Source organism: Crinia signifera, chromosome 3, assembly GCF_055691185.1.
Source record: "Crinia signifera chromosome 3, ASM5569118v1, whole genome shotgun sequence".
Taxonomy (NCBI): Eukaryota; Metazoa; Chordata; class Amphibia; order Anura; family Myobatrachidae; genus Crinia; species Crinia signifera.
In genome coordinates, this window is record NC_139219.1 from 58,913,097 (window position 1) to 58,939,668 (window position 26,572).

A 26,572-nucleotide genomic window follows, 5' to 3' on the forward strand; every position below is an offset into this window, starting at 1 on the left:
TTTTCTATAGGATAAATATGACTATAGATTTGTTCTAGTTACAGGTGTCCTCTTAAGTTGTTAGGATTCACCTCTTTTATATGTTTTTTGTTCGTTTGGGTGTGCTGGATGAATCTCACCACAATACATTATCACATACTCCTCACATGCTCTCCTTCGGCACAGTTTTTGCATTAACTGACTAGTGGAGGGAGATTGAGGGGAGGAGCCAGTGCACCCACACTGAAAGTTCTTTTATGTGCCTGTCTCTCCTGCGGAGGTCTCAATCCCCATAGTAGTGAAGCCCAGTATCCCATATGGACTACGAGAAAAGGATTTACCGGTAGGTACCCAAAATCCTATTTTTTTTTTCCCTACAGTGATCAGCCTGATCACACTGGCTGGAGCCCAGCACAACTTTCTCAGTCAGCATGCAGAGAAAGCTGTGCGCCCTATGATTTTGCTATCTCAGGATAGTGATATTATCACAGAGCACACGGCTGTGTTTTAAAGAAATGTAAAATTGCGTGTCAATTCAGTCAGAACACATTTCCCATTAAAAGTATGGGAAATGCAATCTGCTTACTGTAAAAATGTGAGTTAAAGGGTTTGGAACAGTTTTAACGAAAACGAGTCCAAATGCCTTTTATCACAGTCACCTGTTTTACTACATTATTTTAGTAAAAGGTTAATAAATCTGTGTCATAATGTGTATACTGGATCTAAAATATATACTCAGGATTTAAGCGCTTTCCTTACAGACTTAAAAGGAGTTTCTACTCCAAATCTTATAATGTATATTGGTGACAGGTAAGTAAAAAAAAAAAAAATGATAATCATATACTCCCCTTCCGAGAAGTGTAGAGTCCTTTGTCTGTTTCCTTCTTTGTATGACTCCTCAGTCGTTTATATGAAATGAAAAACAAAAACATACACCATCCAATGTGTAAATTTGTTTACACAAATATGAAGCAATTTAATGATGGTGTTTTCAGAAGTGGGTTTGAACTAATGCGTACCCAACTCACTTAAAACACATCTTTACACACATATCATGGTATCTTTGGGTTTAGGGTAGCATACCCGTACTCACGATGCGATTCGCTGAACAACACGACAAAAGGTATCTTTATCCCATGGATTTAGATCAAACAAATTTTATTCTGCAATACAGCTCATTCACAAATATATGGATAAAAAACCAGGATACAGGCAGTGTCAATACCGGAGACAATACTCAGGTACCCAAAGGTCCGGACCTGGGACCTATGTGAGCCTCCAATCTTACACTTACCTGCTTCTCTGGTGATAGAACACTAGTCCAGGATCAACATGTCTGAGATCTGAGTCTCTTCTTCAGGTTCCTGGCTAGTGTATTGCTTATGCTCCTTATTTATACCCTGTCCTCTCAAGGTTTCCGGTTCCGGATACCCGAAACCGGAAGTGCATCTTCCGTGTATTTTTTCATCTCAGAATCTCGCCAAAACACTTCTCATGCTCCACCTGGCAGTTCTGCTGTCCCCATTGGTGGTGATTTTAACTATACCGCTTGTCTCCAGAGACAAGCACAGTCCGGGGAAGACGTGGTGTTTCCCGTTCTTTCGGCCGTGTCTGACGTCACTTCCGGTCCAAGCGGTTCTGCCGGAAGGAGATGTGCATCTTGTGAAAAGATTCCCCGGCGTCTCTCCGATTCCCGCTCTTTTACTTAGTGTTGTTTGTAGTATTGTGTCCACGTGTTAATCATTTTCCACGCCCATATGTATTTTATCCTTTGGTACAGCGTTATTGGGAGTCTTCTGTTTGTTGATGTCGAAAAAACAGTGCTAATTGCGTTGATTCTGGGAAAGATATAGATATAAGTATCTTCCTCTAAATAAGCCCCATTTATAAGAGCATATACATTATTAAAATTTTATTAAAATTTATAAATAAGATAATAATATCCAGAAGTATAAATTTCTGGGATATAAAGAAATTCCTGGGATATGGTCATTCTAAATGTCTTAAAATTAAGCTAAAATATAACGAAATATAATGAACTAGAGATTGTTAAAAGACTCAAATAGATATCAATTATAAGAGATTCTGGGACTAAGACATTTCAAGATAAAAAATTTCAAGATAAAATATCAAGATATAAATTTTCCAAGCTAAAAAATTATTAATTGGATCAAAATGAAAGAAACCACTTGAGTTCAAAATCGTTATTTAAACCCAGCGGAGCCAGAGTTTTGAGTTTGTAGATGAGTTTCATCTCAGCTCTCGCCAAATTTTCTTCAATATTTCTGCTTCTCCAGCTGCCCAGAATCTTTTGTAGGCCAACGATTTTTCTAATGGAATTTGTTGAACACTGGTGGTTCTCTAGGAAGTGTTTCGAAAGGTTGTGTGTGTCAGAAGACCTTTTTTAATGTTCCTGAAGTGCTCAGCAACTCTCGTTTTGAGAGGCCGAGTGGTCCTTCCTATATACGATAAACCACAGGAACATTCAATCAGATAGACCACATTTGATGTTTCACACGTTATAAAATCTCTGATCTTGAAGATAACATTATTGACCAGGATCTCTGTGGTTTTTGAGGTTATTGTCGAAACTTGTTTGCATCCGACACATGACCCACATCGATGAAACCCTTTTGTCCGTACTAGATTCTTCCTCTCTTCTGGGAGTGCACTGCGTACTAGATGATTTTTTAGATTATTCGATTTTCGATAGACAAATTTTGGTTTCTTAGGAATCAAATTCTTCAGTACAGGATCTTCCTGTAGCAGATGCCAATGTCTATTGATAATCTTTTCGACCTGCTTGTGGTTCCTGTCGAATTGTGTGAAAAAAGAAAACTGAAGAGTATTGGAATCTTCTGTTTTTCTTTCACTGGAGATCTGTCTATCATTTCCTTTCAATATAGTATCTCTATTTCTTCTCCCAATTTCTTCTATGGTTCCCAGGACTTCCAATTCCTCATATCCCTTCGTTACGAATTTAGACTTGAGTTTCAGATTTTGATGAAGTAAGGTTTCTGGGTCACTGCAGTTCCTCGTTAGACGCAGGAACTGGCTTTTGGGGACTCCCTTAAGCCATGGGCGATGGTGTTGGCTGTCTGTAGGTATGAACGTATTAACGTCGGTCGGTTTGTGGTAGGTTTGTGGTAAGACGTTAATACGTTCATACCTACAGACAGCCAACACCATCGCCCATGGCTTAAGGGAGTCCCCAAAAGCCAGTTCCTGCGTCTAAAGAGGAACTGCAGTGACCCAGAAACCTTACTTCATCAAAATCTGAAACTCAAATCTAAATTCGTAACGAAGGGATATGAGGAATTGGAAGTCCTGGGAACCATAGAAGAAATTGGGAGAAGAAATAGAGATACTATATTGAAAGGAAATGATAGACAGATCTCCAGTGAAAGAAAAACAGAAGATTCCAATACTCTTCAGTTTGCTTTTTTCACACAATTCGACAGGAACCACAAGCAGGTCGAAAAGAATATCAATAGACATTGGCATCTGCTACAGGAAGATCCTGTACTGAAGAATTTGATTCCTAAGAAACCAAAATTTGTCTATCGAAAATCGAATAATCTAAAAAATCATCTAGTACGCAGTGCACTCCCAGAAGAGAGGAAGAATCTAGTACGGACAAAAGGGTTTCATCGATGTGGGTCATGTGTCGGATGCAAACAAGTTTCGACAATAACCTCAAAAACCACAGAGATCCTGGTCAATAATGTTATCTTCAAGATCAGAGATTTTATAACGTGTGAAACATCAAATGTGGTCTATCTGATTGAATGTTCCTGTGGTTTATCGTATATAGGAAGGACCACTCGGCCTCTCAAAACGAGAGTTGCTGAGCACTTCAGGAACATTAAAAAAGGTCTTCTGACACACACAACCTTTCGAAACACTTCCTAGAGAACCACCAGTGTTCAACAAATTCCATTAGAAAAATCGTTGGCCTACAAAAGATTCTGGGCAGCTGGAGAAGCAGAAATATTGAAGAAAATTTGGCGAGAGCTGAGATGAAACTCATCTACAAACTCAAAACTCTGGCTCCGCTGGGTTTAAATAACGATTTTGAACTCAAGTGGTTTCTTTAATTTTGATCCAATTAATCATTTTTTAGCTTGGAAAATTTATATCTTGATATTTTATCTTGAAATTTTTTATCTTGAAATGTCTTAGTCCCAGAATCTCTTATAATTGATATCTATTTGAGTCTTTTAACAATCTCTAGTTCATTATATTTTGTTATATTTTAGCTTAATTTTAAGACATTTAGAATGACCATATCCCAGGAATTTCTTTATATCCCAGAAATTTATACTTCTGGATATTATTATCTTATTTATAAATTTTAATTAAATTTTAATATTGTATATGCACTTATAAATGGGGCTTATTTAGAGGAAGATACTTATATCTATATCTTTCCCAGAATCAATGCAATTAGCACTGTTTATTTCGACATCAACAAACAGAAGACTCCCAATAACGCTGTACCAAAGGATAAAATACATATGGGCGTGGAAAATGATTAACACGTGGACACAATACTACAAACAACACTAAGTAAAAGAGCGGGAATCGGAGAGACGCCGGGGAATCTTTTCACAAGATGCACATCTCCTTCCGGCAGAACCGCATGGACCGGAAGTGACGTCAGACGCGGCCGAAAGAACGGGAAACACAGCGTCTTCCCCGGACTGTGCTTGTCTCTGGAGACAAGCGGTATAGTTAAAATCACCACCAATGGGGACAGCAGAACTGCCAGGTGGAGCATGAGAAGTGTTTTGGCGAGATTCTGAGATGAAAAAATACACGGAAGATGCACTTCCGGTTTCGGGTATCCGGAACCGGAAACCTTGAGAGGACAGGGTATAAATAAGGAGCATAAGCAATACACTAGCCAGGAACCTGAAGAAGAGACTCAGGTCTCGAAACATGTTGATCCTGGACTAGTGTTCTATCACCAGAGAAGCAGGTAAGTGTAAGATTGGAGGCTCACATAGGTCCCAGGTCCGGACCCTTGGGTACCTGAGTATTGTCTCCGGTATTGACACTGCCTGTATCCTGGTTTTTTATCCATATATTTGTGAATGAGCTGTATTGCAGAATAAAATTTGTTTGATCTAAATCCACGGGATAAAGATACCTTTTGTCGTGTTGTTCAGCGAATCGCATCGTGAGTACGGGTATGCTACCCTAAACCCAAAGATATGTGTGTAAAGCTGTGTTTTAAGTGAGTTGGGTAGGCATTAGTTCAAACCCACTTCTGAAAACACCATCATTAAATTGCTTCATATTTGTGTAAACAAATCTACACATTGGATGGTGTATGTTTTTGTTTTTCATTTCATATAAACAAATGAGGAGTCATACAAAGAAGGAAACAGACAAAGGACTCTACACTTCTCGGAAGGGGAGTATATGATTATCATTTTTTTTTTACTTACCTGTCACCAATATACATTATAAGATTTGGAGTAGAAACTCCTTTTAAGTCTGTAAGGAAAGCGCTTAAATCCTGAGTATATATTTTAGATCCAGTATACGGGTGACATTCTATGGGATGCGATTTTCGTTATTTTGCGGTAATTAGACCACAAAATGGCGATATCGCATTTTCCCATGAAATCGTTTATTTAATGGGATGCGCACAGGGGCTGAAATCGCATATTATGTGCGTTAAGGTCTGGTGAATAAAAATGCGAGATTAATTCGCATTTTTATCGCATCCAGATGTTTTCGCACAGAAAAGTATACAAGTCGCTTATTTAATGCAATGCGCATTTGCACATCGCATTTTTTAAGTGACTAATTATCGCACTTATTTCAGACCTGGGTCTGTTAGGCGAATTAGCCAGAACCCTGCACAGATCGCAATGTTCCGTGCAGGGTTCTGCTGTAAAAAATAAAAGAAATGGTTAAATACAAAAAAAAACGAGCGCGGGGTCCCCCGCCCGAGTCTAACCAGCCCCGGGCTCACTGAGCCGGTGCTGGTGACATAAAATCAGGGTCCCCGACAAATAGGGGTCCCCTTGATTTTATGAAACCAGCACCGGGCTCAAGGTCCGGCGCTGGTTCCCAAAATACGGGGGACAAAGTGACTAGGGGTCCCCCGTATTTTAAGAACCAGCACCGGACACAACCAGCCAGCAGGGTAATGCCACAGCCGGGGGGAGACTTTTTATACAAGTCCCCCCCGGCCAAAGCATTAACCCCCTGGCTGGTCAGCATGGGCAGGGGTCCTGGGGAAGTGGGGACCCCCCCAATGAAGGGGTCCCCCCCCTCCAGGACTTACCAGCCCATGCTGATAGTCCGGGGCTGTCCTCCATGCCCCTGGGCTGTGGGCATGGAGCTGATGATTTGTGTAAAAAAAAGAATGAAAACTATTGTTTTACACTGGCGAACTATGAGTCCCAGCAAGCCTACCCCGCATGCTGGGACTTGGGGAACCACAAGTCCCAGCATGCGGGGCATTAAAGGGCCCGCTGGCACTTGTAGTTCTGCAGTGTAAAAAATAGTGCACAAAATCACACTGACACCCTGTAAAATAAAACTTTAATACACACAAAACACACACACACACTGATACTTACCTACCTTGAGCCCGTAGGTCGGTCCCTGGATCCTGGGTCCGTCCTCCGGGGCTCCAGGGCAGAAGAGTCCGGTTCCGGGGCCTTGGTCCTGGTTCCGGGGCTGGTCCTGGGGCTCCTGGCGTGAAGAATCCGGGGTCCGGGATCCGTGGTAGTCCCCAGGGGTACCTAAGGAGGAAAATCCAACTCACCTGCTCCCCGGCGGCGACCTCCGGTGACAGCGCTGCTCCAGACTGGTACCCGGCTTGCAGGAGTTTGTCCGGCGCTGAGATGTTTCCTCCTCGCCGTCTCTGAACAGAATGATTTCTCGGCCAATCAGGAGCCGAGAAAGTCGGCTCCTGATTGACCAGAAATCATTCTGAATACAGACGCCGACGAAGTAACATCTCAGCGCATCCAGAGCAGAGATGTTACTTCGTCGGCGTCTGTATTCAGAATAATTTCTGGCCAATCAGGAGCCGACTTTCTCGGCTCCTGATTGGCCGAGAAATCATTCTGTTCAGAGACGGCGAGGAGGAAACATCTCAGCGCCGGACAAACTCCTGCAAGCCGGGTACCAGTCTGAAACAGCGCTGTCACCGGAGGTCGTCGCCGGGGAGCAGGTGAGTTGGATTTTCCTCCTTAGGTACCCCTGGGGACTACCACGGATCCCGGACCCCGGATTCTTCACGCCAGGAGCCCCGGAACCAGGACCAAGGCCCCGGAACCGGACTCTTCTGCCCTGGAGCCCCGGAGGACGGACCCAGGATCCAGGGACCGACCTACGGGCTCAAGGTAGGTAAGTATCAGTGTGTGTGTGTTTTGTGTGTATTAAAGTTTTATTTTACAGGGTGTCAGTGTGATTTTGTGCACTATTTTTTACACTGCAGAACTACAAGTGCCAGCGGGCCCTTTAATGCCCCGCATGCTGGGACTTGTGGTTCCCCAAGTCCCAGCATGCGGGGTAGGCTTGCTGGGACTCATAGTTCGCCAGTGTAAAACAATAGTTTTCATTCTTTTTTTTACACAAATCATCAGCTCCATGCCCACAGCCCAGGGGCATGGAGGACAGCCCCGGACTATCAGCATGGGCTGGTAAGTCCTGGAGGGGGGGGACCCCTTCATTGGGGGGGTCCCCACTTCCCCAGGATCCCTGCCCATGCTGACCAGCCAGGGGGTTAATGCTTTGGCCGGGGGGGACTTGTATAAAAAGTCTCCCCCCGGCTGTGGCATTACCCTGCTGGCTGGTTGTGTCCGGTGCTGGTTCTTAAAATACGGGGGACCCCTAGTCACTTTGTCCCCCGTATTTTGGGAACCAGCGCCGGACCTTGAGCCCGGTGCTGGTTTCATAAAATCAAGGGGACCCCTATTTGTCGGGGACCCTGATTTTATGTCACCAGCACCGGCTCAGTGAGCCCGGGGCTGGTTAGACTCGGGCGGGGGACCCCGCGCTCGGTTCTTTTTTTTACAACCTTGCACTGTCCTGCAAATGTGCGATTTTCAGACATGAAAATCGCACATTTTCAGGACTAAAAACAGCGCACCACTTCGCTGCAAATCGCCCCTATTCGCACTTTTCAGCCTCCAATGCGCATCACATTAAATATGCGCATTTAGGCTGAAAAATGCGATTTTAAAATAGGCGATTTGCGGCGATGTGGTGCGCAAATAAAACATGCGCATTTAGCGCATAGCATAGAATGTCACCCTACATGTTTATCAGGGATAGGGGGAATATCCCAAATACCCAGGACGAGCGAATTCCTATCATAATAGCGCCACAGATTTTTTCAAAAAAACCTGAGACTGTGTCATAATGTGTTTACTGGTAAGAGATGTGGGGGAATATTATATGTATGTATCAAAGCCTGGAGAGAGATAGAGTGGAGAAAGATAAATTACCAACAAACCAGATCCGGTCATTTTTAAAAAATGTAAACACAGCCTGTACCATGACAGGAGCTGATTGGTTAGTACTTTATTACTGTCTAAGCCAGTGGTTCTCAAACTGTGTGCCGTGGCTCCCTGGGGTGCCTCGGGACACTTGCAGGGGTGCCTTGGATTGGTGGTCAAGGACCATTCAATTATTTATGGTCAATGTAAAAGCAAAAACATTGCTGGTGTGCTGCCTATAATAAAACATGTGGGCAAACAGAAGCTAATCCTGCCCCTCATCCATAATTAAACCTTTGTATGACATATAAAACAATTTACTTCATTATTTTTCAAAATTTCAAAATTATAAACTTTTGGCCTAGGGGTGCCGTGAAAGAAATCACTGTGCCGTGATTTGAAAAAGTTTGGGAACCACTGGTCTAAGCTTTGATACATATACCTTATGATTATTTATAAATAGAATATACATATAACAAAACTGGTGCTTCAAATGCTGTAATTACTTTGGAGTCGTAGCAATACCAAACACGTAAGCACCATGAACCTAGTTACCAGGAGAAATCATTTGCCATTAGGGAAAGTGAACGTAAGGGTGCATACACATTGGGAATCTTTGCCCAGTGTGTATGCTGAGCGATCATATAAAAATCTCTGACCGATAAACCGATCAGTGTCTGCACACTTAGCGATTTTTACCAGGCCCATCGATTTTCATGGGGGGTGAACCACTTTTCACAGTAGGAGACTATGGAAAGTGGTTCACTCGCCCAGCAACAGGCTGACGGCTAGCAGCAGCAGCTCATCGCCCGGCCAAATGCAGATTTTGATCTCAAAGCCAGAACGGAAAAACTGAGCTACTTTGAGATCAAAATTGTATCGACCTTTAAGGGCCAGATGTACTAAGCTTCAAAAGTGATAAAATGAAGAGTGATAAAAAGCCAGCCAATCAGCTACTGCCTGCCATTTCACATACTGTGTTTGAAAAAAATGTCAGGCAGGAGCTGATTGGCTGGTTGTTTATCACTCTCCATTTTATCACTTTTGAAGCTTAGTAGATCTGGCCCTTAGGGCCAGATGTATCAAGCTTCACAAAGTGATAAAATGGAGAGTGATAAACAGCCAGCCAATCAGCTCCTACCTGCCATGTCACAGGCTGGGTTTGAAAAATGTCAGGTAAGAGCTGATTGGCTGGCTGTTTATCACTCTCCATTTTATCACTTTGTGAAGCTTGATACATCTGACCCTATAGTGAGAAATGTGCATTGCTATTGGAGAAAAACACAGGGGCAGATACATACCTGCTCATAGCAGGCCGAATTCGGCCCCTTCACAGAAGTGAATGGCTTTAGTGAGCTTCACACTCGCTGGGCAATTGGCTCCAGTGGGGGCAGGCGGGAGAGGACAGGGGTCTGGAGCAAGAGAACGGGCAGCGTTTTATGGGCGTCCCCACAAAAATGCTGGGCGTTCCCCTGGGAATGCAGGTCGTGGCATTGCCTGCTTCGGGTGGGCGGCTGCCATCACATGACATCAGCGCCTGCCCTGTATTTGGAGATCAGCAGCGGAAATAAAAGTAATTTTTGACTGACTTTTACTACCGAAGGTGATGGTCAGCGACTATCAAACGATTTCTTCTTCAGCTGCATGTGAGGGGATGTGTTTGAGTGCACACCCCTCGCATGCTAGTGAGGGGATTTTCCGGCGGTAAGGGGGGGGGGGGCATTCTGCAGGCCGGCACGTACCTGTTCGCTAGGCTGTGAGTAAACGCAGCTTAGTGAACCAGTCTGAATTAGGCCCACGGTGCTTTCCTTCAATGGTGATATATAGATACTTAAAATGAGGCCATAGAAAAATGTGTAAAAATTGGGGAAAATGGCGCAGATGCCTCAATTAGGCCGCACTCTACAGCCCTGTGTAAACTACTACAAATAAGTTACAATAGTCAGCTTATATATGTAATTTTCCCAGTAGAGTTTAGATGATTTAATACAGTTATTTGACTTGTTGCTATGAGAAACACCACACATTTGTTGGTAAGCTGCTCAATCAGAGGTGATGTCACTCAGGTGCCAAAAGGGAGGGGTAATTCTGGCTAGGAAAAAAAAAAAAAAAACATTTTGTATCCCAATTGCACGCTGAATGAGAAATATCTACATAATAATCAGATAATACAGATACAATGCTATGAGAAACAGCAATTTAATCAACATTTGTGATTTAGTTTGTTAAACTTGTTTTGGACTTTTCCGAAATGTACGATGAATAATCAGTAATCAGCACCTTAGTTCAGATGAAGTTCTTGGTATTAATGGCCTATATTTACCTCCAGTAAACAAGCTTCGATTTAAGAATTTTCTTTCTGGCAAATCATCGAGCTACAACTGTGGTTTATAAATTGCTTGTGTAGCCATGACAACTGGGAGCTGGTCATGATCATGTAATTTAATTTGTGAGTAATATCCTAAGAACAAATACTTTTATGTTCTCTTCAGCATAATAAGTGGCATATATAGGTCACATCGGGGATTATTCTGAGGTGGGAGCAAAGTGACAAAATACGGAACTTTTTAAGTGGAAAAGCAATATATTGTACTGCAGGGAGCAGAAATTATATATATATATATATACAGTGGTCGAAGTGGGGCGATATACGGGGGTATGCCATACCGCCACTTTAATCCCCTCAGGATGCTCTCTGATCACTCAGCAGCGCATATTGTGCTTTTGTAATACCCCTGTACAACGGGGCAGTCTGGCAGGGGACGTTGATGGACAGGGGGGTGTCCGAAGGTGCGCACTATATTCACTCTTTACTTTTCCATACCCCCACTTCAAAATTTCCATACCCCCACTTCAAAATTTCCACTTCGACCACTGTATATATATATATATATATATATATATATATATATATATCATGTAAAAAAGGGTAGCGGCACTCAGACGGGTCTTTTCAAATCTTGTATTTGGTAGAAGAAAACTGACGTTTCGGAGCTTTTAGCCCCGTCTTCAAAGTGAATAGGTGAGACGGTGAATAGGAGTTCTGAGTTTACTGTGAGCAGCAGACTGTCGAGAGGAGAGTGCCGGGCCGACATACATATATATATATATATATATATATATATATATATATATATATATATATATACATACAGTAGAGAGGTGGCTGGCACTCCAGAGAGTGAACCCCAACAGGGGTTGAGGTGCCCAGGTGCACGGAGAGGTCAGGCGAACTGACAATACTAGCAGGGAGGGTGGGTTCCCGGCACTCACAGGACTTGTCAGTTTTTTGCAAGTCCTGTGAGTGCTGGGAACCCACCCTCCCTGCTATATATATATATATATATATATATATATATATATATATATATACAGTATTGTAAGCTTGCGAGCAGGGCCCTCCTACATTTTGACTGTCTGTAAATACCCTGTTTGTTGTATCACTGTCTCCTTTGTAAAGTGCAATGGAATATGCTGCGCTCTATAAGAAACTTTTCCTGCGCTATATAGGTTGTGACCTTTTCCTGCGCTGTATAGGTAGCTGCACTTCTATGGACCTCGCTGTTAATAGAGGTACGGAATAGGAATGAAGAAAGAGAGGGTATAGAGGTGCACTAGTAGATGTTTCACCAGAGACATATACACAATGGTAAAAAAAAAAGATATCAATTTATTTTGTATAACAGTATAAAAGTAATTATTAATAAATAGTTTCACATCAGATTATCAGATACTTGATCCAACTTTTTGCCAGTGTTTTCCTGAAATGACCCTACGCGTTTCGTCCCATAGAGATTTCTTCAGGGGTAACAAGGTATCAATCTGATCTACAGCTAATTCTTTCAGATGGTGGAAAAAACTAAATATGGACAGAACCATAGGATGGATCAATTTGAACAGTATCAGAGTATACTGTCAAAAAATCATAATCTCAGAACAAATATAGGCAACTTTCCAACTGATGTCTTCACAGAGTTGACATTCTGTGGTATATTTGTTTTCAGTTGTGTGAATAGTATCTTCAGTCAGAGAGCAGCCTGCTCTCTGACTGAAGATACTATTCACACAATCTTTCCTCGGAGCTTAAATTCTCCATTCCCCAAAGAAGCTTTGTTGTTCTTCTTTGGATTTTTTCTAATTCTATGATGTCATTTTTATAGTGTGGGGCCCAGAATTGTACTCCATATTCGAGGTGCGGTCTAACCAATGATTTGTACAGAGGCATAATTACTTTTGAGTCCCTAGTTTCCATGCCCCTTTTGATACTGTACATGCTAGAATTGTGTTGGCCTTTTTTGTTGCTATATTACATTGAGCACTACACCCCAGTTTGTTGTCTATTTGGACTCCTAGATCCTTTTCGAGTACTGAATTACCCAATTCATACCAGCTTAGGTTATAACTAGCACACTGGTTATGTCTCCCAAGGTGCATGACCTTGCATTTGTCCACATTGAACCTCATCTTCCACTTTTTTGCCCACTCATCTAGATTGTCAAGATCATTTTGAACCGTGGTGACATCTTCTGATGATTTAATAATTCTGCTCAGTTTTGTATTCCGCTTCACGCCCGGGGCCGGCAGTGTCCCACGGCAGGGTGTGGCAGTTGGAAGTCACCCTTGAATAGACCCTGTGTGCATGCGCACAGCATGTATTCCTGCAGCCAGCAGGGCTGGGGGCATTGGCAGGAGCTCACAGAGCCGCTGGCCATGACCCCACAGTGCCAAAAAATGGGGTGTGGCCTCATGGGAGTGCCAGATGTATATACCACACCCCCTTGCCTCAAGACCACACCCCCAAAATTTCAGGCACAGCAGTGACCCTCTTTCTATTTAAGTTAATTACCTCAGGATATCCTAACCTCCCGGAATGGCCGGGAGGGTCCCGGAAATTGGGTCCCCCTCTCGCCCCCCCCCCCCGGAAAAGGGGGCAACCCTCCCGCAAAGCCGCCTGGCTCCCGCGATCCCTCCGCCGGCATATTCACCCCCCGGCACCCGCGACCTCCCCCTCGACGGGGGGATCCGCGGGTCAAATAAAGCGAATTGCGCCGTTTTAGCCCCACCCACCATGTACAATGCATTAAAAATGGCATTGCACGTAAGGGGCGTGGCTAAAATGGCACAATCACACTTGGTACACTCCCCCAAACAAATAGCCACTAGTGTGGCTCCACCCCTGCCCCACCCCTTTTTAACTCCCCGCAGCCCTGCCCCCCTTGAGCTGGCTGCCCTCTCCCGGAAAGGGCAGCCAGAAAGTAGGTAAGTATGAATTACCTGAGGATAACTGGTCCGCAGTATGATGGGTGGATATTGCTGCAGGCATCCTCCAGCTGTAGCCTTTCTCCTGGACTGATGTCATAGTTGTGCTTTGGATAACTAACAAGCCAACTGTAGTCCACCCCTGTCTTAATCTTGCGATATTCATTCTCCTTTTCCCGCTGTTGTTTCTCTGCTTGCTTCATCTGCCAGCTGAGCTCCATCATTAGTGTTTCTACCACCATGTCAGTGGGATTCCTCTGGGATATTCTCATGTTAGACTCATTCCACCTAAACCAGGATGTAAGGGCCATCACTCACCAGGAATTATACCTAAAATACACAAATCAGCAAACTGTGTTCTTAATCAAAGATTATTTAGGTTTTATTTCATTTTTGATTGACTGGAGTAGCTAACATGAGACGTAACACTACAGAAGTGGTAATACAGGTGTAAAGGTGTGCAAGAAGCAAAGGTACTTTTGTAGTTTCACGGCGCCAGCATGCTGTGCTACTTCCGGGTGTACGCTCGCCACGAAATATGTCCAAAAAAGTAACTTAACTCCATGCCAACATGGATAGTTCATACCCCCACTTTCCATGTTGGCATGGAGTTGATTTTAAATAGCGTGGCGAGCGTAGCGAGCCACCGAGCCCGCAGCGTGGGCGAGCAAAGCTAGCCCCGCAAGGGGACTCAGGCGCACGGCGCCATGCTGGCACCGTGAAACTACAAAAGTACCGAAGCAAAACATAATTTCAAATATAACAAATCAGGAGTTAAAAGAAAAAGACATATTATAAGAAACTGGTTAAAAGCCATCAAAATGAGTCGTTGTGCAGTGTACTTTTACATTGACAGTTTTTAGCCCACAAACTCTCCACCAACAGGCGTGCGCAGCCCATTTTATTAGGGGATGCACCATTGGAGGGGTGTGTCTATTACTGCATACTGGGTATCAATTTAAACTAAATAAGTAATGACTGAAGGAAGATGCAAATATTTACACTGTAATGCCCTTTACACATTATGCCACACTCTGTAATGCCCATTAGACATAATGCTACACACCAAATAATCATTACATATTATGCCACACATCATAATGCCCATTATACATTATGTTACACACTGTAATGTCCACTACAAGTTATACCACACCATAATGCCTCTTAGACATTATGCCACACTCCATAATGCCCATTACAGATTATACCAAACACCCAGGGCCGGTGCAAGGCACCGGAGCGCCCCAGGCGAGTCGGGGTGGGGGCGCCCCAGTGCCGGGGGGAGGGAGGGGGGGGTACCTGTGTAAAAAAAATTGCTGCCCCGGCGTCCCTGCAGTGCTGGGGCGGTCAGGGGTGTCCGTGCCGTAGGGGTACCTGCGGCGCCGTCATGTGTATAAAGCTGGCTGCGGCCGGCGGGGTCCCAGTAGTGAATAGCAAATAACTAGCGCTTCCCGCGCCGCCGCGCGCATAGCGCTAGTTATTTTCTATTCACTACAGGGACCCCGCCGGCCGCAGCCAGCTTTATACACATGACGGCGCCGCAGGTACCCCTACGGCACGGACACCCCTGACCGCCCCAGCACTGCAGGGACGCCGGGGCAGCAATTTTTTTACACAGTTCGCTGGGGGTGAGGGGCGAACTGCCGCCCTCCAGGTGCAAATGCCTAGAGCTGCCTAGTGGTGGCGCCGGCCCTGCAAACACCACAATGCCACACACGATAATGCCCATTACAAGTTATGCCACTCCATAACACGTTATACGACATACCGTAATGCCTTGTACATATTATGCCACATAAGTGCCACTTACTGTACATACATGCTCATTGTCATGGGTTACATGCTCATTGCCAGAGTTCTTGCATGCCAGGGGTTACATAGTTTTTGACAGATGTTTCTTGCTCAGTGCCAGGGGTTTCATTCTTGTTTCTAAGGGGGATTATATGATCATTGCTAGGAGTTACATGCTCGTTGCTAAGGAAATCTACATGCTCATTGCCAAGGGGACCTACATGCTCATTGCCAAGGGGTTCCTTCAGGGGCATAACAATAAGTTTGTGGGCCCATAACAAAATTTCTGAAAGGGTCCCCATTCTTTATAGAAGGGAGGTGCAGGGTGACACAGACATGGGAAGTGTGTGGATAAAAGGTGCCTCAAAAATACAAGAGTAGTGTCACACACACAGAAGTAGGGGGTGTACTGTACACAGGATGGGGGTAGAGGGTGCCATAGACATTGGGATAAGGGTCCAGGGGTCACACCCTTGTGATTAGGGGATAGAGGCGTGAGGTTGGGGGAATAGTGTCTCACACACATGGATAGGGGGTTGAACAGGGTCAAACACACACATAGAGGGGGGTATTTGGGTAGAGGGTGTCACACACAGGGATCAGGGTAAGAGGGGATCAGACACCAAAGATATTGGGGAAGATGGGGTCACATACACAAGTTGTCACACAAAGGTGAAGGGGGTACACGGGGGTCAAACACCAGGGATGAGGGGCTCACACACACAAGGATAGTAGTGTACAGGTCACACATAAAAAGGAAGGGGGGTGTCACACACACACACACACACACACAAAGAGGGGTTGGTGGGTACAAAGATCTCTAGGCACTCACTAATCTGGGGGGGAGGGGGGTGCAGGGTGTCAGTGAGGCCCGTGGATGCAGGGACAGGGTAAAGGGGCGGCCCGCGGCAGGAGGAATGCAGGCTTTACACAGAGCACATGGAGAGGCTCAAGCTCTGTACCACAGCGCTGCCCGGCTTGAGGAAAGTACTAGTAAGCCCTGTGCAGGAACTTTACTGCTTCCTCCATGGTGTGGCTGTGAGGCTCAGGGAGGTACCACTTCATCCATGGTGCGGTTGCTGGGTGAGACAGGGCAGTTCAAATCCATAAAAAGATTAGTTACCTACAGTAGTCTTTCTAACACTGGGCACGCTGTGCTGAGCGCTCCACTGACAGACACTAGAGGTCATGCCCACCTCTAGTGTCTGTCTCCTCCAAGACGGCGGCCATCTTTGAAGTGGCCACCGCGGACAGAGACTGAGGCGCTGGCTCCCTAGTCTGATGAAGAGGGAGCTGATCATTAGGGGGTGCCGGCCATTAGGGGGTGCCAGGGCACCCCCGGAACCCCGTTTGTGCACGCCTATGTCTCTACCCTACAACTAGTTATCATCTGCTCCTTCTTCTAATCTTTGTCTTCGCAGCTCCCTTTCTCCATGGGAATTATTCTGTTCCACTCCGGAGAGGAGATTTCTAAAGTTGACAAGTATCGTTAGATATTAACAAAAACAGTCCTCCTGCAGTCCCCGCAGCCTCTGTGGGGGCACCGGGTAGATGCTGCGCAAACATTTCATTAGGTACTTCCTGGCTGCATCATCATGGGGGCATAGCTGTGATTTGTCCAGCTGCTGGTCCGCTCTTCCTGCTCCTTTTCATGCAGGTAGGAGAAAAATTTGTAGTTATGCCACTGGCACATCCATCCAACCAGTACCGCCAGTATAGTAAAGACAGTGACTCGCTATCAGCGAGGACCATGCCACTTAACCTGCTGGCAGCCTTGTAGATAGCAGCATTTAAAATGTAGCTCCAGCCACTAGCCAATTAGAACTTGCGGACTGACAGCCAATCAGAAGCAGCTGCAGCAGCTGGACTCCTGGGGAATATCGCTTATCAACAAGCTCCACTGGATACGGGTCTTACTCTCTCTACCTGGTCATCCTGCTTACAATAAATTTGGATTGGGCCTGCAGCAATTACTCCAAGCAAACTAAGGTTTACCGGACTACAAATTCCATTGGTCTGCAAACTGCATGAGGATTCGGCCACCTTGCAAGTACATGCTGCTATAATTAGAGACATTCCCGCAAGTGGAACAAATCATCCCGGATATAGGAGTCCCCAAATGTCCTACAAGGGTATTGAATTATTTAAACTTTATTCATTATAGTTATTCTTGTGTCTATACATTTATTATATGTATGTTTTTTAATTTTATAAAATTTTTAACTTGAAAGAAACCGTCACCTTATTTGAGAAACAAGCCAGCGTTGGTTAACTCTTTGTTTACTTAGGGCATGAAATACCGCCTGTTGGCACGTGTCGGCTTAAAAAACAGTGAAAAACCCCATGCCGACCTTTTGACTGTCAACCTAGACACTGTCGAACTAATGACCTATCAAACTAATGACCTTTTGACCTAGAACCATGTTGACCTTTTCCCATGTCGACCTAGACCCATGTCGACCTTTAACCATGTCGACATAATGACTGTCAACCATCATGCCATCGTGCTGTAGACCAAATGACCGCATCCCGTTATAAAAGGGTTGGAATAGGAGCCATGACTGTAGTTGCTGGGAAGACTGAAGCTTGTTCCAGTATTATAATTTAGGATGAGTGGAGCAGGTCACCCTTATGTTAGTGTTGGCAGTTTCATCTTGTGACATTAGTGTTAGGGGTTTTTTAGGTGTGAAGTAGATCTGATGACAGAGATAAGAACCCCTTGGCCCATCTAGCCTGCCTTAAACACATGTACATTACAGGCACACTCTTAAAGCCCCATCCATTTGGGTGATGCACCTCGCATGCAACACACCGCCAACTCACCCGGCAGCATCGCATATGATACATTGTATGCGTTTTTTTGCATACAATGTACCTTATGCAACTCCAGCAAAGGCTATGGGCTTTGATTAATATTTATGACAGACTGTAGGATCTGCGACTGCCATGCGAAACACATTGCAATCGCTGGAAAATAACATGCGATGTGTCACTTTTCATGTGATACGTCGCATCATTTCGATGGAATCGCATAAAAAGTGTCCATATCGCACTAGTGGATGGCAGTCTTTACACATTAGGGTTCTTTTTTTTTTCGTCAGAAGCCAATTAACCTACCAGTATATTTTTGGACTGTGGGAGGAAATTGGAGTGTCTGTAGAAAATCCACACACAAGTCCAGTCAGTTATTCCAAGCAACCATAGGGCTGCTCAGAAATTCAGTATTGTGACCAATGTTTGTGTTTATCCAGAACATGCTGCCTTTGGACGTCATGGTACAAATCCCAGCGACTGCAGCATTAGCATATTTTCACAGATCCGCCACAAAAGGGATTGTAGTTGCATTGGGATGACAGTGTCATTGCACCAAAATAGAAGTATGGAGAGGGATGTACTGTACACTATGGTCTGATCGCAGATCATGGGCATTTTCTTTTTTTAAATCATGAAAGCTTTATTCTTACACAACTGTCTAACGCAGACAGCCTTTTTTTTAGAGCAGGTGGTCAGATGATGGATTACAGCTACATAAATCCCATGTGCTGGGGAAGGCTACAGTCTGGCGACATCTGTTATCCTGTCCCTAAAAGTGCTAATAGTTACCGATCTTAAAACCATGATAACACACAGCCTGAATACGACCTGCAGTCAGCCACAGCCACAGATGCATCACGTTTGCTTTTTACAGGAAATACATTCATAAATACAAATTCATTTTGCGCTAGAGAAGTGATGGGTGATTACCTAATGTGGAGCAAAACGATGGGAAGTAAAATGTATAAAGTATGATTTGTCTAATGCAATCATAATCGACAGTAAAATAAATGACTGTAATTTAGGTAATATAGGTAAATGAATGTAAAATGTAGGACAGAACAGTAGAACCGCATGAAGAGACATTGATACGAATTTGCATGGGAGCGCAATGTTTTTCTTCTGCACATGTGCTGTGTGCGAGCGGCCACAGTGAATAGAGTGTATGCCGGGTACTCGCACACAACAGGGTGGGATGACGGGCCGGAGGATGCGCCCATGGGAACGCCCAGCGTTGCATGGGCATTCCCATGAAAATGCTGGGTGTTTTCATGGTAATGCCCCGATGACGCAGGGGCCGGGGACGGGCAGCTAGTGTTCATTCTAGCCCCCGCCAACTTTGAAAACCCATGCAGTTCCTCTTCCCTGCCTGGGATGTCGCTGTCTGGTGCAGTGCTTCTACCAGTGTGGTCTGTATATAAGCACTGATATGCAAACCAGACCTGTGCTAGAAACAGCACAGCAGACAGCGACACCCCAGGCAGGGAAGAGGAACTGCATGGGTTTTCAAAGTTGGCGGGTGCTAGAATGAACACTAGGCAGCTGACATCACCGGATGTAAGCTGCCCGCCCTGTCCTCATACCTGACACACGCAGAGCTAAGACACCTGAGAGTGTCTTAGTTTTGGGTGTACGCTCCACATCATTCGATGGTCAGCGACCATCATATGATATGGTCCTCGCGCCTGCGAATGCAAAGTGTATGCAAAACATCCATTCGCAGACGTGCGGGTCAATTCGCCGTGGTATCTTTGAAATAGATTCCTTACTAAGCGCAAATGATAAAACCTTGAATTGATGATGATTACCACATATTTGCACTGGACAGACACACAGTAAATGCTTCAGTTAATATTGATATTAATATATGTCCAGTGCAAATATGTGTAATCATCATCAATTCAAGGTTTTATCATTTGAACAGGCAGGAGCTGATTGGCTGGATGTTTATCACTCTCCATTTTTTCACTTTTGAAGCTTAGTGCATCTGGCCGCTAATGTGTATACTAGGGCGGAGTGAAAAAGCTGAAATTGAGATAATCAAAATCGGCCAGTGTGGAAAAGTTGTGACTTGGCATGAATAAGAAAAGTGCAAAAGCGTTTTGCTCTAAGTCAACATCTTCTGTTCTGGCAAGAGACCTAAAGTTTTGCTTTTTAGATGAAAATAACAAAATGTATGAAGAAGCTGCGATCTAATTAAAATGATGTCAGGATGTCTAATGCCCCTTTCAGACCGCACTTAAAAACTGGTATTTTGCGGATGTTTTACCATTTTAAAACGGTAATCTGTGCGGTCTGAAAGGTGCAGGACCACTTAACCGTTTTACAAAAGCCGTTTTTGTAAAACGGTTAAAATGGAGGGTCCTACCCCTTTCAGACCCGGTATTTTGGTATCAAAATCGGGTCATAAACGGTATTTAGGACCCAGCCAATAAGCTGGGTCCTAAATTCAGCGCAGTGATTATTTAATGAGATCATTAAATATTCATTGCACTTGGGCCCGACGCCACCGCCCCCCCCGCGCGGGTTAACATCCCCGACTCCCCCCCCGCCCTGCATTGTGTTTAAGAAACCCCCCCGTGAAGCCGGTACCTCCTGAGTTTGCAGATGATCCCGGCAGCCGCAGTACTGTATGGACGGCCGGCTGCGCTTATGGAAAAAAAGGGACTTCTTATAAGAAAAGTGACTTTCGGAAAATGGCTGCCCCCCATACGAAAGACAGTTTTTTTAAATGGGGTTTCCAATGGGGCAGCCACTTTCAGAAAGTCCCTTTTTTTTCATAAGCGCAGCCAGCCGTCCATACAGTACTGCGGCTGCTGGGATCATCTGCAAACTCAGGAGGTACTGGCTTCACTAGTCTAGCGGTGTGGATAGTGGGGCGCTGAAGACTGGCTTTGACCCTGTATTTGGAAAGTTTCCAAAAACGGGTCTGCCAGTGCCAAAAAAACGCACTTAAACGGTAATATACCGTTTAAGAGATGCGGTGTGTAAGGGGTTTTACTTGGCAGACCCGTTTTTGGAAACGTTTTCAAATACAGGGTCAAAGCCAGTTTTGCGGTGTGAAAGCAGCATTAGAGTGGTTCATTAATGTATTTAAGCAGTGGTGCAAGTAGAAAAAACAATATAGTGGTACTCTGCTGCGCGCCGAAGGCGCGTGTTAAAATGGGCGTGGTTAGGGGGCGTGGTCATATGACATGAGGGGGAGTGGCTGCATGGCAAAACTTTAGAACACGATGACATTTCTGTTTGGGCCAGGATCAAAGTGCAGGAGCCAGATAAACTACAAACAGGGATATTGCACACCGAAGGCACGTGGCCAAAATTTACACAGTAATGCCTGTTACGCGTCACACACCCAAAACATATGACCCATGCCATAATGCCCATTACACATTATGCCCATTACTTATATGCCCCCAGTGCCAGATATGTCCCCACATATATGCCCCCAGTGCCAGATATGCCCCCACAGTGCCAAGTATGCCCCCAGAGCCACACATATACCTTCACAGTGCTAGGTATGCCTCCAGTGCCACACATATGCCCCCAGTGCCATACATATGCCCCCACAGTACGTACCACACATAAGACCCCAGTGCCGGGTTTCTGAGGTCTCCTCTCCCCCCCTCCAGTCACCCGCTGCCGCTCTCACACAGATAGCACAGTACCCTTACACCTGTGGGAGTTGTTACACTTACCCCATGTCTGCGTGTTGGGCAGGAGCCGGTCACTGTGTGTAGCCTCAGCAGCTCATACATACGACATCAGCTGCTACTGAAGTCCTCATTCGGCTCCTTGCTCCAGTCATCAGCAGCAGCAGACTGGAAGTAATAATAGCTGAGCTGCCTCTAGTACCTGGAGACTGTGCTGCTGTCCGCTCCAATCCCTTTGCCACCTGCGCTGAGGTTAGCCATCTCTCAGCCCACTGATTCCCCCCGTTCTCTAAAGGGGTATGTAGGGAGTGATCCCGCACTCACAGCAGAAGCAGCTACACCAGTGGTTCCCAAACTTTTTCAGTCCAAGGCACCCTTTGGATCTCCATGACTTTTTCAAGGCACCCTTAAGCTAAAATAATGCAGTGCATACCTGGTCACCTGGACCCATTTAAAAACAAAAAACAACAACAAAAAAACAGCCCAGACGTTCTATCAAATTCATGCACCAAGAGCCCGATTCAGACCAGCTTGCTAAGCTGCAAGTGTTCAGAGCCCAGCAAGCAGGTTAACGCCGCCACACTGAGCTCAAACCCGCCGCCCCTGTGCACAGCTGCGAAAGTGTTTGCAGACGTGCGCACAGGGGGGAAATCACTCACCATCGAATGATCCTCTACCTGCTCGCAAGCACAGAGTAAGTCTAGATTTATTCAGAGCTGCTAAAGCAGTGGGAAGGAGACCACTGGTGATGGCAGAGGCCCTCCCTCCCAACGGCTGGGGAACGCCTGCATTTTCTGGGGAAATCCCACGGTGTCATATCGCTGGCTGTCTTCATACAGACAGCTCGGGCATAGCGTCTTGTGCGCATGTGCGGTTGTCTGATAATCGCTCATGCTGCAAATTTGCAGCACACCAAAAAGGTCTGAATTGGGCCCTAAGACCACCCAGTTACAAGCTGCAAATGCCAGATCGCTCCTGGAATGGACCTGTGTCCTAATCCCAGGAGCGACCCCAGCTTTTGCGGTATGAATGGGATATTATACCTCTTTTACACCACACAATAACCCGGGACCTGGATCACTGTGCTGTGTGAATGGCCATTTTGAAAAACACCAGGCAATCCGTCACGGGTAAAAGAAAGGGTTATACCCGGGTCGGACCCGGGTTGCTGTGCAGTGTGAACACGTAACTCCGAGCTACCCGGAGCTACTACTCCTCTATGGAGGAGGCAGCAGCATCTCCTTAGTGCTGCCTCCTCCCCCGCCTGACACGCTGCTGCGCCCCCTGGACGACATCAGCGACATGGCAATAACCTGGGTCGCTGTGAGTCCCAGTCGAACTTCAGGGATCCACAGTTTGGGAACCACTGGCCTAGGGGCATTCAAAGCCTTGGGCCTGCCTAACTTAATAGCATTGTTATGTGGGGTAACTGGAACACATGGGACCAAGACACACTGGTGGGAATTACAAATCCTCTGACTCAGGTGGTGGAAGCCTACGCCCAGTAATCTCTGATATCCTGTCCATGTAGCTTGAACCAGGGAAGGGGGAGAGCAGTGTGAACACTGGAGAAGGGAGTGTGGGCATTTGGTGCTTTGTCTCCTCTTCCCCTGCACACTCCAGCAGCAGAGGTACAGTAGCACCGATGCCTATACTCTCCTAATGGACACAGACTGGGGTCACTAACAGCATGTCTGTTTGCTCAGGACCGTCATCCAGGTAACAAGTAATGGCAGAAGCGGGCAGCTCACCTGCAGTTCTGATGACATGCAGAACTGAAGACTTCAGGAATATGTGTGTGTGCATCCCGGCCCCTCAATCTGCGCACTCGCCCGGCTCTCACTCCCCGCTGCCTCCCGGCGCTTATCCCCGCCCCTCCCGGCGCTCGCCCCCACCCCTCATGGCGCTCACTCCAGTCTCCACTGCCTCCCGGGCCCCGGAACTCGCCCCCACCCCACCGGGCGCTCACTCGCATTGTGGACACTAGATTATACATGCTGCCTGACAGGCTGCCTCTAGGTCTAGGACACTGGCCACCCACGGCACACCTGTCACAGCGCTGCGGCACCCCGGCGGCTTCACTGTGTGACTGGGCTGTCAGTTAATCATATCTCGCGGGCTGGCTCCTGATTGGCTGCCAGCCCGCGAGCCCTAATTGGCTGACAGCCCAGTGAGTGACACAGGGAGGGGAAGGGGAAACGTGCAATGCGCTCCCCTCACCTCCTTTCAGAAGGGAATCAGCTGTGGCGGGGAGGCGGAGGCCACGCCCCCCGCCACTCACATATGCGCGCATGCGCATTGAGCACTTGGGGAAGTATTTTTTATGGCGGTACGGGGTACCGGCGCAATATGTTTTACCGGTACGCCGTACCACCCCGTACCGCCATACTTGCAGCCCTGTATTTAAGCATAGTAAAAAAGAGTACGAACTTGTCCTAGTGCTAAGTGACTGACTTTGGCGGGAGAAAAAAATCCCTGATAACTGACCCGTTTTCATGGTCACAATTGTGGATATTGTGTGAGAGGATGCCAACATGTTCACGGACAACATAATGTAGATGTTGACATTATAAATATCATAATATACCTAACCCAGAATAAAAGCTATGCCAGATACAGACACGCTTATTTGCATCTGCATGCTTTTCCTGCTCTGCTATTGTATGAGAATGCCCTGATCCCCCTCAGAAAGCCTAAGGGTCTGCAACAGTTAGAAACGTGCAAATCCAAATAACTGAACATACACACGAGACACATACAGTATGCTATTTATATATATTTACACAATAGAAATGTGGTTCTGTCTCTTTCCCCTGAAGAGGGAGCTATAAGTATGAGTATAAGGTGTAAGGGCCTTGGAGAGAAGCTGAACTTGCCCAGAACTATCAAAAGACACTCAGGCAGTTTCTTTCTACTGCTGTTTCAGGTACCGTGCATACCAAAGTGCCTCAAGGGTACTTGTGTAATAGCACGGCGCCCGGCTCTACGCTATGTTTTCAGCGTAGCCTAAGCTACACTGTCAGCAGGGTACAGTAACTCTGCCGACAGTGTTAGGGGTTCGGTAGCGCGTGCCTCTCCTGTACAAAGAGGGGGTGCGGATGCAAGTGCGTCTCATGCACAATAAAGGAGGCATTTGCCAGTGCTCCATGTTGCATACTGGCATATGCCTCCATTTGAATTTGAAACCCCAACTATCCACACCAGCCCGAAGCGTGGCGAGCGCACGCGTTACGCGTCCTCCCGACCTTTTCATACCCCCACTATCCACGTCGGCGCGGAGTTGATTTACTAAAGCGTGGTGAGCGGACGCCGATTACATGTAAAGTAATCCGCGTCCCCTCGTGGGGCTTTCTGCACTGGCCACGCTTCGGGCTTGCTGCGCTCGCCACACTTTAGAAAATCAACTCCACGCCGACGTGGATAGTGGGGGTATGAAAAGGTCGGAGGACACGTAACACGTACCCTCGCCACACTACGGGCTGGCGTGGATAGCGGGGGTGTTTCACATCGGCCATATCATACATCTGAAACAGTAATGACGACATGTGTTAACTGGTAACTGGATTTTTAGTTAATAATAAAGAAGAAAAAAGCAAAAAAAAAAAAAACACTGACTCCTCTGTCTGCGGCAAGTTAAACATTGTGACAGGTTCTGCAGCCATAACGCAGTCAGTTCCCCTTCAACTCTGACTGAGTACGTAACGCTGACTGACTACTCTGGCCGCGGGAACACTATGCCAAATCTAACAGGGACACTGACTCTGACAGATACTCCGACTATGCTGGCCGCGCGTACACAACGCTGATTCTGACAGCGCCGCTACGCTAACTACGTAACGGGCGCCGTGATAATACACAAGTATAGCCTCAAGTAACAATGGTGCTAACCTCCCGGAATCGGGTCCTTCTTCCTGCCCCCGAGAAGGTGGGCAAGTCTCCCGCTTTCTGGTGATAGCCCCACTCCCCTTTGCCTGCTGGTTTAATTACCGTAAATTGCGGGTCCGCTGTGAGGGGGCGGGGCTTAAATGACGCAATTGCGGCATTTCACATCATTTAAGCCCCCTCTCCGCGGCCCACGAATCACAGCATTTCCGGCAAGTGATGTCAGCCTTGCCCCTACCACCCTGACGTGTTGCCTCTCCGGGCTACTTCCGGAGAGGTGAAATCTAAAATAGGCAAGTATGCTCTGCCCTACTTCCCAAAGTAAGTTAATGGAGATGGGGGTGTTTTTGTTTTAGGGATGCCAATCCTGGGAATCCCGGGATTGAGCATTTTTCAATCATGATTCCCGGGATTAAAAAAATACCCCGGGTTTGGCATCCCTAGTACTAACCACTACATTTCTGCCATTTTACAGGCTGTTTTTGACCATTTGAGTACCAACATCTCTGTGAGAGATGTGAAAAACATCCACTAAACATGCCAGAGTCGCCCACATTTGTTATATAAATTTAAATAAAAAAGTATTTTTTTAAACGTTTATATTTCTTATATAAGGTAAATCAGTGGCGTAAGTTCGTCCCAGTTGCCCGGAGGCAAGATAAATGTTGGGTGCCCCCCCCCCCACCCCCACACACGTTATTATGTCTGTATGACATCTATTTT

General features: G+C 46.0%; 1 protein-coding gene across 1 annotated transcript in view; it reads right to left on the reverse strand.

Annotated features, from left to right (window-relative positions):
* RD3 (RD3 regulator of GUCY2D) overlaps positions 1–26,572 on the reverse strand; it is a 63,773-nt gene that overhangs the window by 25,464 nt on the left and 11,737 nt on the right. Inside the window, exon 2 of the mRNA XM_083175861.1 lies at positions 13,722–14,036. Coding sequence (XP_083031987.1) covers positions 13,722–14,017 — 296 coding nt within the window. The 5' untranslated portion in view covers positions 14,018–14,036. The remainder of the gene's footprint in view (positions 1–13,721; positions 14,037–26,572) is intronic.